Consider the following 17217-nt stretch of genomic DNA (forward strand, 5'->3'; position numbering starts at 1 on the left):
AGGGTAAGTCAAGCTGAGGCCTCGAGGTTTAAACAGAAAGGCACTGAACGCTGCATAGCTGGAGAGGGTTTTATTAGGACATGAGGAAGTTAAGAAATTCATTCTGCTGTTGGGCACAGCCTTCAGCTTTGGGAGGGACCCATAAGGAGCCCTTTCTCCCACTTCCCAAGTAAGGGGGTGGTTGTTGGACTGGCTTTGGTCTCCCAGAGGCAGGGACTGGAAGGGGAGCCTGCTCTAAGAGTCCTTGTCTGCCTCCCCTAGCAAGGGGCAGGGCTGGGTGGCAGGCCTCCCGGGAGGGGGAGTAAAACCCGGAAGGGACTCTTGTGGGAATCACAGAGACCTGAGACCAGGCTCCTGGGGACCAGGCGGACTTCATCTTTTGAGCCGCCTCTGTTCAGACCACCCAGCTTCTTCCTGTTTCTGTGCAGCCAGCCCAGGGTGACGGGGGACAGAGTAGTCAGGCCCTGGCTCAGATGAACTGAGTTTCTGGGGTAAGAATTCCTCTAAGACTGGAGGCCAGAATTCCTGAAACGGCCACAGCAAACTGCTCTCCAAGCACTTGTCTGTCCTGGGAAGGTGGTGGCTCTGGCCAAGCTTAATGGTGGGTGTCATATTAAGTCCCCCACCCAGTTCCATCCTAACTAGCTTATCAGCTTCTTCCGTGTGTAAGTTCTGCTGATGGGGCGTCTCCTGGAGAACGCTTGGCTGAAAGGAGATTCCTCGGCCGTCGGGGGGAGGACCTCTATGTCCTCATCTAGAACAAGACAAAGAGGGCATGCAGGACGTGAGCATGGAACAGAAAAGGGGCTTGAACGGGAGGGGGTCCACATTGCAGAGGACGTCCCCCCAGCCCGCCTGTGGCTCACGTGCTAAGGAAGGGCAACCTGTGCTTTCTACTGGGCTCTGTGCCCTCATGCCAGCATGGGGCCGGTGGCGGTTAGTGACTGAGAAAGCACGGAACCGTGGTCTGAATTCCTTCAGCTGGTTGTACATTTAAATTCTCGTCTTGGGGGTTATGGCCTCCTGTGTTCCTCTACAGTTCTAGATGTTTCTAACCTGGTAGTGCACTGAGCATCTGCAAGCCAGTCCCTTCCCAGGTGGGGTCGAGGAAAGGGAATCCTCGTGTCTGGAGGCTGAGCACAACAGCCAGTCCCTAATCCTAATCTAAGGACAGAGGTGTGACCCCCGCCACCCGTGGGGGGGGGCGCGGCGCGGACTGCCAGCATGCCACCTGCCACCTGTGCTGCCCGACACACGCTCCTCAGGTGCCCATGACTACACTGCACAGAGGTCACTGCTTCCAGAAGCTGTTCCACGACATACTGGAGTTCCAGCGGTGGAGTTTCTCTGGGACGAGCACAGGACCCCACAGGGACAAAGTCGTCTGTCCCAGCTCGGCACTCCTTCCAACTCCTCCATGATCCCACTGTCTGGCAACCCTGAGCTACCTCTGGGGAGTCACCCAAAGGACTCACGTAAGTCTCTAGGACCCTCGCTTAACGAGTTACCTCTAGCCTCGTGATACTGCGAGGAAGGCGTCCTCCCTTGGAACAGCAGCGGAGAGTGGGTGAGAGCCTGCAGGCCGCTGGCTGAGAGGCAGCTGCGCAGCGCCCAGCCGGGCGGGGGCGTGGAAGCTACGGGAGGGGACAGGGTGAGCACGGCCCCGTGGCACCCTCAGACAAAGGAGCCTCCCGATGCCTCTGTGCCCAGCACCGCCAGCCGCAACCCCACGGATGCAGACTCACCTGGAACGAACACCTCGTCGTCGCCCGCGGAGGGCAGGTGCCGCCCACTCGCACGTGGAGACGGCTCCCTGCTCCCGCTAAGCTCTGCGTCTCCTCTTGGCTCCTCACACGCTCTCTTGGCTGGACCCTCCGCTTCCTCCTTGGCAGGAAGGAGCCTCTTCCTGGAACCCAACCCGAACTGTCCCCAGGAGGCTTCCTCAGCCTGAGGCGCACAGTCCCTGGGAGGTGACTGGTCTGGCAGCCGGCACACCCCCTCAAGCTCAAAATCCCCCAAGAGGGGGGTCCTGCTGCCGCCGAGTTCAAGGCCTCCTCGCTCCCTTCTCTCCAGCTCGAGCAGGGACACGCCTGCAAGGTCAGTGCCGCCGCCCACCGCCCTCTTCCTCCGCGGCCAGTCTTTAATGGTGTCAGGAGTGCTCTTCCCGCTGTGCTTGGGAGACGGGGTCCAGGGAACACCGACGTCTGTTTGAAACGGAGAGGGGGTGCTAGAGGGGCAGCGGGTGGGGGTACAGGACTGGCAGATGTAGGTCTGTCCCCCGCTCTTGCCGGGGGTGCTGTGTGAGGGGCGAAGGCAGGGGGGCGACACGTAGGTGGCTTCAGGTTTCCCCGAGGCCTTGGTGGCCCCAGGCATGCTGAGTGCAGGGAGGGCGCTCTCCTCTCCCAGGGCTGTCCCCTCCCGTCTCAGAGGCTCGGCTTCGGCTAGGGAGCTGGGGTCTAGCTTTCTAATCCGCAGCTTGGGCAGGCCGGAAGCTTGCATCTCCAGCTCCACCTCGTAGGCCTGGGGGCTGCCAGAGGCTCGGGAAGGCCGAGTCGGAGACTGCGGGTTCTCCAGCTGTGTGGCGGCCCGGCGCTGCCTTCTGTCCGCGGTGCAGCGCAGGGCATAGGTTGGGGCCAGGGGAGAGCCGGGCCCGTGGGAAGCAGGGGATGGAGCACTCCTAGGGTTGGACGGAGAAGGCTTCTCCTGGGCCACCACTGTCCTTGATGCCTCACCTTCTTCCGCGGGCATGACGTGACCTGGCGTGCCTTCGCTGCCGTGGTGCTCCGCCTGGTCCAGGAGAGTGAGGTCGTCTGTGTCACTCGCGACAAGAGGAGAGGACATACGCCAGTCACTCCCGCAGCCAGTCCCAGAATAACTGTGTCTTTCCGGGGAAGGCTGAGGAGAGGGGGTCACTTCCTTCTGGTTCTTTCTAGCGTCTGTGAGGGCAGCTGGGTTGCCAGCTGTGGGAACCCTAGGCATAGCTGAGGTGCTCGGGTCCAGGTTAGGGGTCTCTCTGTGCCTTTTTCCAATTTTGGAAGGGGGCCGAGGGGGCACGGGGTCAGACTGGGTTATCTGTGAGATTCGGGGGGGAGTGGAAGGAACAGGACAGGAGAGAGACAAGGCTCCAGTGGGTGCTTTCAGGGGCTCTTCCCAGTCCAGTTCTTCAGGAGGAGGAGAGTCTATCGAAAATTCCCGAAATGGACTCTTGGAAATCTCACCTAAGGGAGAGGTCAAAGGTTTTTCTAGAGAAAGAGGTGGGGGAGAAGTCAGATTGGTGCTCCTCGGTGTCTTGGAGACTGAGAGGGCTTCATCCTTCCATTTCTGCACGAGCGCCTCTGCCTGAGGAGGACTGTCCCCAGGGACACAGGGACAATGGTATGTTGGCTCCGGAGCGGCTTCCCGTAGCCCCCCCGAGGCTGCTGCTCTGGGAGGCGTTGTCAGTGTAGACCTGACGGGAGTCAGACTCTCACTCCTGATCAGGACTTCCGGGCCGGAGGGGCTCTTGGGACTGGAAGTCAGTGAAGGTGGCCAAGGAGAACTCAGAAATCCAGGTGACTGACCACTTGGCCTTTTGGGAGTTCTCGGTGTCTTCTTTTCAAGAGGAGAGGTTCCTCCTTTTGCCAGGGAGTGTCCTTTCCGAGGAGTGACTCTGGATTGAGACGGTGAGCCCCAGCCATGTGAGGAGTCTTTTAAGGACTCCTTAAAAATGACCTGTTTGGCAGGAGTCACCTCCGTCGGGGGCTTCTGCCGACTTTCAGGGGCACGCAGTGGCGTTCGTGGCGAATGAGGGAACCTTCTTGGTGTAGCTTTAGAACAGCTTGGAGATTTCTGGTTCCTCTTCTTAGGAGTCTATAAAGAGATGCTTATTTCAGTGTTTAAATACCATAATAACCTGTACTCTCTGTCGAGTATTTTAGTCCTCTCTAAAACAGAAAGGCAGATGGGAGATATCTGGACAGCCGACAGAATGACCCTACTCTGGCTTTCCAACAGTGACACGTTTCCGCTTCCAGCCATGACCCAGATTTCACTTGGCTACTCACCAAACACTGAGTCTAATCTTGGGTCTGGGACAAAAAAAGTTTTCATCACGTGCACAGGCCAGCTAAACCAGGCTTTGCCTCTAACAACGTATCCCTCCACCGCTCACAGATACCTTTCTCTTCAAGGAGACAGCTCCTTCTGATCTCTGACTTGGTCTCCCTCTGCTGTCCACCTGCGTTCAACATGTGCCCGCCACGCTCCCACTATGTGCCAGGCCCCATGCGGGTGTGTGACGGAGGGTGGAGCGTCGAATATACAGACATAAGGTACAGACAACATCTCAGGGAGGAGATTCTCCCTCCCTTCCTGCAAACCGCAGTGACATACTCCCGACAGGTAGAGGAGATCAGACACCTATTGTTTCTACAACCTTATCTGATTATCTCAAGGGAATCCTGGTCGACTGGGCATTTCACGTTCAATGAGGCACAGCCAGAGAAAACACGGTGTTGCCAGTGCACGGACAGGGCCGTGCATGGGACAGTGTGGGGGCACAAGATGTCTAACCCAGCTCGCAGGAAAGGGGGACAGGAACAGGGAGTCAGGTCTTTAAGAATGGGTGTCAGAGGTAGAGGCCAAAGATGGGGAAGTGGGGAAGAGGGAACCCTTGTGCCTCTGCTCTATAGTATTCTGCGCCTACAGTGAACAGCAGCAGCTACGTGTACTCTGATGTTGCCGGGAAAGTGGATTATTGGGGGGGGGGGGGTGCAGTGGCAGCCCACAGAGGCCCATGCTTGTCTGGGGAGGACTGAACCTGGCCCTAGAGATCAGTGGTCTTCAGACCCATCCCCAGAACTTTGTCCTCCCCCAACCTCTAAGAAGCTTATTGGGTTTCCAAACAACTGTTTTTTTAACACGAGGGTTCCATTTTAGGAAAACCTAGAAAACCCTGCTTGAACAAAGAATGGTAGAGCTTTAAGCATAGTGATGCAGTGTGAAAGATCACTCTGGCCTCTGGGGGCAGGACGGACACGAGAGGGAAAGGAATGCAGGCAGGAACTGCACAGGAGGGAGAAGAGGGAATGAATTATGAAATTCAGTCTGTAAATAAAAGTGGCAGGACTGACTGGCTCTGTCCCGGAAGAGGGAGCAGTCCAAAGTGACTAGATTAGAAGGGCAATGTAAGGGAAACAGAGGACTGACCCCTGCACATCTCAGAAAGATATATACGTAGTGTAGAATAAAAATGGTGGGTGACCCCAACAACAGCCTCAGCCGGACTGCTGCCTCACATCCCCCCGTACCCAGTGATCATTCATCTGGATCAACCCCACCACCCCCAAAGAGCGAGGAGTAGTGACAGATCACCTGCTTGTTCATCCCTGACAGACTCAGTGGGTTTTCTGGGCCATGTCTGTTTTCCCCTCAAGACCACACTTTTTTAAATATTGAAGAAATGTTATACCTGATAAACTGTGGGTATCTCAGAGCCCAGTGGGTTTCTTGAAGATCTCTGAATTCGAGCTGAACCCTTCTCTGAGGGACTGACCATCTCGGACAATGCCCCGAAAAGCAGCCTCTTGGGAGAACGAATATTTTGGTTTGGAGAATTTTCTCTTTGGCCTGCAAGTCAAAAACAGTGAGTCTTTCTCCGCTCCTGTCTTCCCGATACTAACAGAACAGCCAGTCCTTCCAAGATGACAGTTTGACAGTGTTTTAGAGCACGTGAGAGTGGGGAGGGATCCCACCTAGTTATGCCAGCAACTACAGTTATGGCTGCCATCTTGAATTTTAATAAGCTGGCCTATGAACTTCAGCCCTTCTATGTTAGGCAAGTAAAACTATTTGTAAATATAAAAGCACATGACTGAGGTTCCAGACTAATGGATAAAAGCATGAAGGCCAAACCTGTATCACCTTCTAGCTAGGACATCTGAGTGTAGAATGTGAGCACAGGTGGAAATAATGGGTAATTCCTGTTGAATGGATAATTACCCCGTAAGGATAGTGTGGATGACCAGCTGTAATAACCCAGAGGGAGGACACTGTTAACGAAGGTCCTGGATTGTTCGTCACCCTGAACCTCTCATGGATATACCTGTTCTACTGCTCCAGCGTCAAGCAAGAAAATGTCAAATTTTGTACTTTTCCCAAAAACACTTCCTGCCAAGTAGGCCTAGACTTCTGAAGGCAGATGAACAAGCATCTTACCTGACTTTTCTTGCTGGAATGAGTGAACTCTTTGCACACTTCGAGACTTTGGCTGAGATCCAGAATAGAAGGAACCAGAATTTGTCCTGCTGAATGACAACTGTTTGATTCGAGGACTTCGTCTCAAGCTTACTTCTGCAAAACCAGAATCCCAGTTAGTATCCAGGGAGAAATGCAAGCTTTTTACATTTTCCCACGTATGAAATGGATAAAATTTATGTAATACCACATACAAGATGGAAATTTAACAAAGATGGAGACTTCTGAAGTGTCGTCACAAAGCTACAAAGGGTATGATATATGGCCCCAAATGGTACAAAAAAACCATTGAGCCACTAGACTGTCACCCTCACAAGTCTCAACTGCCAGCCTTTTAACCACAATATTGGGTGGGGGGAAAAAAAAAAAGCTTTGTATAGTGTGACTTTTGTAAAAAATTTTTAAAATTTAAAAATTGCAGTTTTCTTATTTATGTTACATACATTTGTACAGAAATGGCACCTGTAAGAGTATTATTAAAACTAAAATGTTAAACAGTATTTCTAAGTGGTGGGATTATGAAGTGACTGCTAAAATTTTGCTTCTGTTTTCTGATTTTTATACAATAAGCAAATTACTTGAATCATTAAAAAAGGTTTTTTTAGGAAACCCCTGCATCCCTTTTTTTTTTTTTTTTTTAAGATCTTATTTCTAAGTAATCTCTATACCCAACACGGGGCTCGAACTCACAATTCCGAGATCACGAGCCACACACTCTGCCCACGGAGCCAGCCAGGTGACTGCACATGCACTTTTAAAATAAACCACAGCTCTTTGCATTACACAGTGGTTGGCCTGTATCCTGAATTCCGTTTCTACTGTGGAAAAAGATTTCTCTAGGAGTCCCCTTGGTAAATTCTGTTTAAGAGACCATTTACTAATAAATATTTACTGATCATACTGTGGACTCAGAGCTGTCACAACATCTGTAAAATATCTTGGGATATGCTAAGCGACAGACAACTCAAGTACAGAAAGGTTTTCACAGAAACTAGTTGAAATGCAACACAGAAGAGGGGCTCCTGGGTAGTTCAGCTGGTTAGGCATCTGACTCTTGATTTCAGCTCGGGTCTTGATCTCAGGGTCGTGAGTTCAAGCCCCGTGTGCAACGCAAAACAAATGGAGGCAATACCGTCTGCTCCTTTTTCTGGGGACTCTTCAACAACTTCAATATCAGGACCAGGGTCAGACGACCTTAAGGAGTAACAAGTGTAAGGGTTATTCAGTATCCCTCGTTATCAACTCATGCTCAATGCACATTAGAGACCCAGCCTCTCACCTCACACAGCAGCAAAGACCACAGGGTTTGATGCCGCCAGTGTCGGCATGCTCGCGCACTGTACGGTCCAAAATAAAATGTTTAGGACGCTTTTTTGGAAAGCAGTTTTACAATATATAAAAACTAATTAGAAATATGTATGCCTTCTAGCCCACCAATTTCACCCCTTGCAATTTGTCCTACAGATTCTTACGCAAATGTGTTAAATCTGTACACAAGTAATGTCTAGACGAAGCCTTGCCGGGGCTCCCCATTGTTCCTGTGAAGGGCAGCTAAAAACCCAGGACGTTAGACATAAAATGAACTACAGACTAAAAGGTGGTGAAAAGAGGCAGACTGCCTCAAGATCCCAGGAGAGACAGGACAGTGAGCTCCCCGAGTTACCTTTTTGCTTCGTAGCTCCCAGACTGGGTGCTGGGGGGACGGACAACCCAAATACATCGACAGGTACAAACACTGCCCTTCAAGCTAGTTCTCGCAGCTAAAGAAGCAGGAAAGGGGCAGCCTAGCAGGACGAACTTTCAGACGCTAACCGCCGTGGAAAACTGTGGCCCAACCACACCCACAGGCCAAGGTGAGATCCTAGACTTCCAGCCTTGCCCCGCAGCCATGACTCCCTCCATCGAATGATGAGTGGTTTTAAAAATGTTGAATATGTACTTGATGGAAGGCTGCTAAGCGCACGGGCATGTAAGCGCATACGCACACACACACACACACACACACACAGATGAACTATGGACACATGCAACACTACAGATAAATCTCTAATTATGCCAAGTGAAAGAAGGAAAAGTACATTCTGTGTGGTTTTCCAGCCCTCAAAGAATTTACAAGAATTTACAGAGTGCTCAACACTCTTTGGTTATAAGCAAGACAGTTAAGACGTGAGTCACAGGAGGCTTGTGGAGATGGACAACAAGCCCACAGACCATTAGCAAGGCCGAGGCAGTGCGCAGAGCAGCTGGACAAGGCTATTACTCACCTGCCCTTGATTTGCCTATGAAGGAGCCTTCTAGACACTTGCTTATGTATGGGAGTCTCAGCCACGCTCCTCGTCAGCAGTCTGTGATAACCTAAGATAAAAACAGCACAAATGTCATTTAACCTTATCAAAAAGCAGCAGCAAGCCCCATGGGGACAGTTTGAACTTAGGTATGGCTTGCTACTCATGCCAGAGTGGTTTTTGTTTGCACTTAATGGTTTCTGGGCTAATGTCTGACCAACCACAGGACTCGATTTAACATGATACAACAGTTTATCAGCATTACAGACTAAATAATAAGCCAATGTAAAATGCTATAAAATTCTTCTCTAATAAGCAATCCTGAAAAACAAAGCAAAACACTCATTAGAGCTAATACATTCACTCATCAGTGGTTCTTATAATTAAATGAACTAAAGTATGCAAAAATGCTGATATGCCACACAGCTTTAAGGTATTTAATAATAAGATCCAGCCAGCTGGCATAAATTTCCACAGTAAAGTATACAACTAAGCTGCTCATGGGAGGTCGAGTTTAAAGGGAGTTAAAAGTGGCTAGGAAGTGGGATGCCTGGGTGGCTCAGTCAGTTGAGCATCTGCCTTCACCTCAGGTCATGATCCTAGGGTCCTGGGATCAAGTGCCATATCGGGCCTCTTGCTCAGCGGGGAGCCCACTTCTCCCTCTACCTGCCCCTCCCCTGCTTATGCGCTCTCCCTATCCCTTTGACAAATAAAAATCTTAAAAAAAAAAAAAAAGATTTTCTCTCTCTCCCTTAAAAAGAAAAAAACTGACTAGGAAGAGAAGGGATATCAGCTGGAATGCGGCATAAGGACCTCTAGAAATAACTCTCCTCCATAAAAGGAATGAGAACACTGGGCAAAAATGGGCAAAATCAGTTTTATAACACTGGAAATTAACCAGTTTATAACAATCCGCGGAGTATTTATGCAAGAAGAAACACTGAATCCTAGTAACAGCAAGCTTCACAGAATTTTATCTTGCCTGGGTCCTGACCCCCCTCTCCCCTGCCCTTAGCCTTGAGAACCAACAGTCTGCAACCACCCTGCGAACCAACAGTCTGCAACCACCCTGCAAACCAACAGCGCGGGGGCCTGTGAATGGGCCGAACAGGACGGAGGCTCCTCCAAAGTGCCACTCCCAGCTGTCATCATCTGACCTGTCTGGCAGCTTCCTGGAAAACCACATGCACAAGGGTGGTCTCCGCTGGACCTCGGAACTCAGTGGGTGCAAACCACCTGTGTCCAGGGAGCATGGACTGAAACCAACTGGCAGTGACCATAAACGTTAGAGCAGCCAGAGGGAGTGGTAACAGTGGGGGCCAACATGCTCACCAGGAGTTTAAAAGGGAATACTGGGGAAGGAGACGTCTACAGGGGCCTTTGCAAGCCTCCAACATACTCCTGGGAACCTCAAATTCCATGCAATGTAGGGGCGTGTGCGTGCCCTGGAGAAACCTCTGAGGCCTGAGCTGGCAACCGTGACTAACCTCGAGGCCTCCAGCACTCAGCCAGGCGGCTTACATCTCTCTCTTAGGGCTTGAGCCCAGGCACCTAGGACCCTCGGCAAAGGCTGAGAAACTTACTGGTTCCAGGCACTGAAGGAAATCGGTCCGATCACCAGCAGGACCACTGAGCTAACTGAGCAGACGTCAGCGGCCACACAGGACAGAATACAGGCTTTAAAGAATTAGTTCAGGAAAGTCACCCAGCAAACCATGGCACCAACGGTAACAACCAACCCTGGCTGGTCTGTCAGAACTGCCTTGTTATGTCCAGTTGTTAATAAAACAGGAGACATGGGATAAGCAAGAGAGTTTGGTTCAGGTGCAGGGAAAGAGATAAACCAGTCAGTGGCAGCAGTTCCTAAGGAATTCCAAACCCTGGATTTGTTAGACCAAGACTCTAAATTAGCTGAAATATGTTCAAGGACCTAAAAACACCACATTCAAAGAATCAAAGGGAAGTAGGAGAATGAGGACTTGCCCCAAAGACAGCATCAATAAAAAGACAGAAATCCTAAAAAAAGAAACAAGCAGAAATTGTAAAGCTGAGAAATGAAAATATTAGAACGGCTTAGCCACAGATAGGAGGTAGAAGAGTCAACAAATTTGAAGGTGGCTTAATTTAGATTATCCAGTCTGAGGGGCAGAAAAAGGATGAGAAGAAACCGTCTCAGACACCGTCAAGCGCAACATCTACATAAGAGGAATCCCAAGAGAAGAGAGAGAAGCACAAAGAACATCTGAAGAAATATGGGCTGAAAACTTCCCAACTTTGATGAAAGACATTACACATCCATGAACCTCACTAACCCAAGTAGGATAAAGTCAAAGAGAGCCACACTTAACAAATCCTAATCAAACTGTCAGAAGTCAGAGAGAGGGTCTTGAAAGGAGCCCAAGATCAGGGAGTTCCTCAAGGACAAAGGAACCTCTAGAGGGGCTACAGCTGGTTTCTACCAGAAAGGAAGGACAAAAACACTGTGATGATGTACTCAAGGGGCTGAAAAGACTTAGCCAAGAATTCTCTATCCAGCAAAATTATTGTTCAAAATGAAGGAAATTAGCACATTCCCAGATTAAAACAAACTGCCCCCAAAAAACACAACGGAGAATTTTTAAGTAGAAGACCTGCCCCACTAGAGGGAATCCTTTAGACTGAAAGGGCACTCAAGGGGAGAGGAATCTGTGGGAAGAATTAGCACCAATGAAGGAACTACATAAAAAAATAATATAATGCACAACACAAAAGCATTTTTTGTTTGTAACTGTTTTTCTCCTAGGAGTTAAAAGATAAAGCAGTAATTATAAATTGGTGTCGATGGGGAGCCTGGGGGGCTCAGTCAGTTAGGTGTCTGACTCTGGATGGCGGCTCGGGTCTTAATCCCAGGGTCCTGAGTTTGAGCCCTGTGTTGGGACACCACACCAGGTTGTGGGGCCTACTTTAAAAAAATAAATACAAATGAAAAATAAATCGGTGTTGATGGGCATACAACATACAAAGATGTAATGTGTATGACAGTATAGCACGAAGGAGGGAGTAGGAAACAGAACTGAATTTATAGGAGCAAAGTCTTAGAATGCTACTGAAATCAAACTGGTATTAATCTGAATAAGGCTGTTATAAGATATTAATCATAATCGGGCAACAGGGGTGATGTTCCACAAACTAGTGCCATAGAAGCTCTTGGGGTTGGTCTCTCCACCAAAAACAACTAGTAAGCTGGGGGGGATATGATCAGAATCAAGTATTTTGGAACTATGGAACCCGACTGGACACTGGTTAACAATAAGGGAAATGCTTTATATGAAAGGGAGATGCTGATTTTCAGGAAGGGAATGCCATGCATGGATAGCTATGATCTCCTTTCCTCAGCCCTGCTGCAGTGGTGGGGAGAGGCCCACATTCTGGGAGCAGCCAGCTGGTGGCAGAGCAGACAGACAGTGGGGACTCCGTCCTCCAAACCTGGGGTTGTGTGCTCTGTGGACTTCTGAGTGCAGACAACTGCCTTGGTTTTGGACCTCTCAGGATGCAGCAACTTCCCTCAATGCATCCTGGGAAGATTTTTAAAAAAAAAATTTTTTTTTAAGATTTTATTTATTTATTTGACAGACAGAGATCACAAGCAGGCAGAGAGGTAGGCAGAGAGGGAGGGGGAAGAAGGCTCCCTGCTGAGCAGAGAGCCCGATGTGGGGCTCGATCCCAGGACCCTGAGATCACAACCTGAGCTGAAGGCAGAGGCTTTAACCCACTGAGCCACCCAGGTGCCCCTACCCTGGGAAGATTTTTAAGATTTTTGAGAGAGAGACACTCAAGTGGATTTCACGTGGAACACAGAGGCCGACTCAGGGCTCCGTCTCACAACCCTGAGATCATGACCTGAGCTGAAATCAAGAGTCAGACGTTTAGCCAGCCAAGCTACCCAGGCACCTCATCCCTGGGAAGATTTAAAGAGACAAGAATACCTTCTTGTTTTTCCCTTTTTGGAGTCAGACATTTAAGGAAATCTTTGTCAGGTCACTGACTAACCACAGGTAGAAACTTCCGTGACCACACACAACATGGAATAATATATGCCTTACAAAAAGTTTGGAAAACAGAGCTGATGCCCTCAATATGTCAAAAAAAAAAATGTTAAGGACATCAAATCAAGTTTGTTTTTTTCTTTTCTTAAAGATTTTATTTATTTATTTGTCAAAGAGAGAGACACATGCAGAGAGAGCACAAACAGGGGGAGAGGCAGGCAGAGGGAGAAGCAGGCTTCCTGCTGAGCAAGGAGCCAATGAGGGACTTGATCCCAGGGTCCTCGGATCATGGCCTGAGCTGAAGGCAGATGCTTAACCAACTGAGCCACCCAGGCATCCCCAAATCAACTTTTCTAAATATGCTTAATGAGCTCAAGAAAATAATGAAGTAGTAAATGAAATTAGGAAATCATTGTATGACAAAAAGAAAATATCACTAAAGTGATAAAAATTATTAAAAGAGGGATGTCTGGGTGGCTCAGGTCATGATCCCAGAGTCCTAGGATCGATTTCCACATCGGGTTCCTTTCTCAGCAGGGAGCCTGCTGCTCCCCCTGGCTTATGCTCTTCACTCTCTGACAAATAAATAAAATCTTCTTTAAAAAATTATTAAAAGAAACCAAATTCTCAAACTATTCCAAAAAATAAAACAGGAAGAAAATTTCTAAATTTATTCAACAAGGCCAGCATTATCCTGACACCAAAACCAAAGACACTACAGAAAACTACAGGCCAGTATCTCTGATGAGCATCGAGGCAAAAATCCTCAACAAAATATTAGCAAACTGAATTCAGGAATATATTAAAAAATTATTCACCACAATCAAGTCGGATTTATTCCAAAGAAGCAAGGGTGATTCAATATTTGCTAATCAATGTGATATCTCACAGGAATAAGAGAAAATACAAACCAAATGATCCTCCCAGTAGATACAGAAAAAGCATTTGACAAACTACAGCATCCACTTATGATAAAAACTCTCAACAAAATAGGTTTAGAGGGAACATACCTCAATGTAGTAAGGCCGTAGATGAAAACCCCCCACAGCTAACATCATACTCAATGGTGAAAAACAGAGCTTTTCCCCAAGATCAAGAGTGTCTACTCTCAACTGCTTTTAGTCAACACAGTGCTGGAAATCCTAGCTGCAGCAGTCAGACAAGACATGAAAGGCATCCAAATTGGTAAGGAAGAAGTAAAACTGTCACTATTGGGGCGGCTGGGTGGCTCAGTGGGTTAAAGCCTCTGCCTTCGGCTCAGGTCATGATCTCAGGGTCCTGGGATCGAGCCCCGCATCGGGCTCTCTGCTTGTCAGGGAGCCTGCTTCCTCCTCTCTCTCTGCCTGCCTCTCTGCCTACTTGTGATCTCTATGTCAAATAAATAAATAAAATCTTAAAAAAAAAACAAAACAAAACAAAACTGTCACTATTGGCAGATGACACAATACCATATAGAGAAAACCCTAAATATTCCATCAAAAAGCTACTAGAACTGATAAAGAAATTCAGTAAAGTTGCAAGACATTAGTATGCAGAAATGTTACATTTCTACACACGAGTAATGAAGTAGCAGAAAGAAAAAGAAAACAGAAGCACCTCAGGGGTTCAGTCAGTTAAGCATCTGCCTTTGGCTCAAGTCCTGATCCCAGGGTCCTGGGATCAAGCCCTGCTTTGGGCTCCCAGCTCAGCAGGGAGCCTGCTTTTCCCTCTCCCTCTGCCCCTGCTCGTGGGTTCTCTCTCTCACTCTATCTCCCAAATAAATAAATAAAATCTTATAAAGTATAAAAAATTAGGAAAAAAAAAAAAAAGAAAGAAAAACTATCCCATTTGCAATTATACCAAAAAGAATAAAATACCCAGGAAGAAACTTAACCAAGGGGATAAAGACATGTATGATGAGTACTATAAAACACTGATGAAAAAAAATAGAAGATGGCACAAATAATTGGAAAGCTATACCACGCTCATGTATTGGAAGATTTAATATTGTTAAAATGTCCATACCATCCAAAGCAACATACACATTCAATACAATCTCTATCAAAATACCAACAGCATTTTTCACAGAACTAGAATAATACTGGGATGCCTGGGTGGCTCAGTTGGTTGGACGACTGCCTTCGGCTCAGGTCATGATCCCGGGGTCCTGGGATCGAGTCCCACATCGGGCTCCCAGCTCCATGGGGAGTCTGCTTCTCCCTCTGACCTTCTCCTCCCTCATGCTCTCTCTCACTGTCTCGCTCTCAAATAAATAAATAAAAATCTTAAAAAAAAAAAAAAAAAAAAAGAACTAGAATAATACTAAAATTTGTATGAAACCACGAAAGACCCCAATTAGCCAGAACAATCTTCTCAATTCCAGATTTCAAGAGCTACTACAAAGCTGTAGTAATCTAAATAGTATCGTACTAGCACAAAAACAGACTTAGATCAATAGAACACAACAGAAAGCCCAGAAATAAACCACCCTTATATGACCAATCTACAACATAGGAAGTAAGAATACGCAATGGCAAAAAGACAGTAACTTCAGCAAATGGTGCTGGGAAAACTGGACAGCTACATGCGAAAGAATGAAACTGAATCACTTTCTAACACCATACACAAAAATAAAATGTATTAGAGACCTAAATGTAAGACCTGAAGCCATAAAAATCTTAGAAGAGAACACAGGCAGTAACTTCTTTGACACCAGCCTTAGCAACTTCTTTTTTAAATATGTCTCCTCAGGCAAGGAAAATAAAAGCAAACAAATTGCTGGGACTACACCAAAATATAAAAGCTTCTGCAAAGCAAAGGAAAAAAGCTAAACGACCAGGCAACCTACTGAGTGGGAGAAGATATTTGCAAATGACATATCCCATCAGGGGTTACTATCCAAAATAAGAACTCAGGCAAGTCAATGCCAAAAAATAATCCAATTAAATGGGCAGAAGACCTAAAACAGACATTGTTTCAAACACATCCAGATGGCCAAGAGACACCTGAAAAGATGTTCAACATCACTTATCATCAGGGAAATTAAAATCAAAACTACAGTGAGGGGGCGCCTGGGTGGCTCAGTGGGTTAAAGCCTCTGCCTTCGGCTCAGGTCATGATCCCAGGGTCCTGGGATCAAGCCCAGCATCGGGCTCTCTGCTCAGCGGGGAGCCTGCTTCCTCCTCTCTCTCTGCCTGCCTCTCTGCCTACTTGTGATCTCTATCAAATAAATAAATAAGATATAAAAAAACAAAAACAAAAAAAAAACCCCTACAGTGAGCTATCGCATCACCCCTGTCAGAATGGCTAAAATCAACACCACAAGAAAACAACAAGTGGGGGTGCCTGGGTGGCTCAGTGGGTTAAAGCCTCTGCCTTCGGCTCAGGTCATGATCCCAGGGTCCTGGAATCGAGCCCCGCATTGGGCTCTCCGCTCAGGGGGGAGCCTGCTTCCCCCTCTCTCTCTGCCTGCCTCTACTTGTGATCTCTCTGTCAAATAAATAAAATCTTAAATAAAAGAAAAGAAAAGAAAACAACAAGTGTTGGCGAGGATGTGGAAAAAATGGTAGTCCCGGGTTGGTGAAATACAGGCTGATGCAACCACTGGGGAAAACAGTATGAAGGTGCCTTAAAAAAATTAAGATTAGAATGACCATATTAATTCAGTAATTCCACTACTGGGAATTTACCCAAAGAAAATGAAACCAGTAATTCGAAAAAAATACAAGCTCCCCTATGTTTACTCCAGCTTTACAGAGAGCCAAGATGTGGAAGCCATCCAAGTGTCTGCTGACAGATGGAAAAAGCTGTGGTATATATGCAATAGAATATTACTCAATCATAAGAAAAGAATAAGATCTTGGTATCTGTGACGACATCAATGGTCTTGGAGGGCAGTTTGCTAAGTGAAGTAAGTCAGAGAAAGATGAGTACCATATGGTTTCATTTACATGTTGAATCTAAAAAACAAAACAAAAAAATCCCAGACACTTAAATACATGGAACTGGTAGTTGTCTGAGGGGAGGTGGGTGAGAGATGGGTGAATAGATAAAGGAAATTAATTTTCTTTTTTTCCCCCCAAAGATTTTATTTATTTATTTGACAGAGATCACAAGCAGGCCGAGAGGTAGGCAGAGGGAGAGGGAGAAGCAGGCTTTTTGCCGAGCAGAGGGCCCGATGTGAGGCTCGATCCCAGGACCCCGGGATCATGACCTGAGCCGCAGGCAGACGCTTAATGACTGAGCCACCCAGGAACCCCGGGAATTAATTTTCAATTATAAAATAAATAGATCAAACAGATGAAACAGATGAATAGTAATGTACTCCACCCAGCAAAAGCTGAATGCACGTTATTCTCAAGCGTACACAGAACGTTTTCCGTTAACAGAACAAATGGTAGAGCATAAAATGAGTCTCAGTAAACAAGATTAAAATACAAGGTTTGTTTTCCAGCCACAATGGAATGAAATTAAAAATTAACAACAACAGGGAGGAGTCAAGATGGCCGAGAAGTAGCAGGCTGAGACGACTTCAGGTAGCGGAGATCAGCTAGATAACTTATCTAAAGATTGCAAACACCGACAAATCCAACGGGAGATTGAAGAGAAGAAGAACAGCAATTCTAGAAACAGAAAATCAACCACTTTCTGAAAGGTAGAACTGGCGGAGAAGTGAATCCAAAGCGACGGGAAGA

At 47.4% G+C, this 17217-nt stretch overlaps 1 protein-coding gene across 1 annotated transcript in view; it reads right to left on the reverse strand.

The window, feature by feature from the left end:
- Positions 1-55: 55 nt before the first annotated feature.
- TICRR (TOPBP1 interacting checkpoint and replication regulator) overlaps positions 56-17217 on the reverse strand; it is a 49414-nt gene continuing 32252 nt past the window's right edge. Inside the window, exons 16-22 of the mRNA XM_047736658.1 lie at positions 8499-8589; positions 7367-7428; positions 6196-6330; positions 5450-5607; positions 1746-3849; positions 1509-1634; positions 56-754 (exon numbers count right to left, since the gene is read on the reverse strand). Coding sequence (XP_047592614.1) covers positions 642-754; positions 1509-1634; positions 1746-3849; positions 5450-5607; positions 6196-6330; positions 7367-7428; positions 8499-8589 — 2789 coding nt within the window. The 3' untranslated portion in view covers positions 56-641. The remainder of the gene's footprint in view (positions 755-1508; positions 1635-1745; positions 3850-5449; positions 5608-6195; positions 6331-7366; positions 7429-8498; positions 8590-17217) is intronic.

Source organism: Lutra lutra, chromosome 7, assembly GCF_902655055.1.
Source record: "Lutra lutra chromosome 7, mLutLut1.2, whole genome shotgun sequence".
Classification (NCBI taxonomy): domain Eukaryota; kingdom Metazoa; phylum Chordata; class Mammalia; order Carnivora; family Mustelidae; genus Lutra; species Lutra lutra.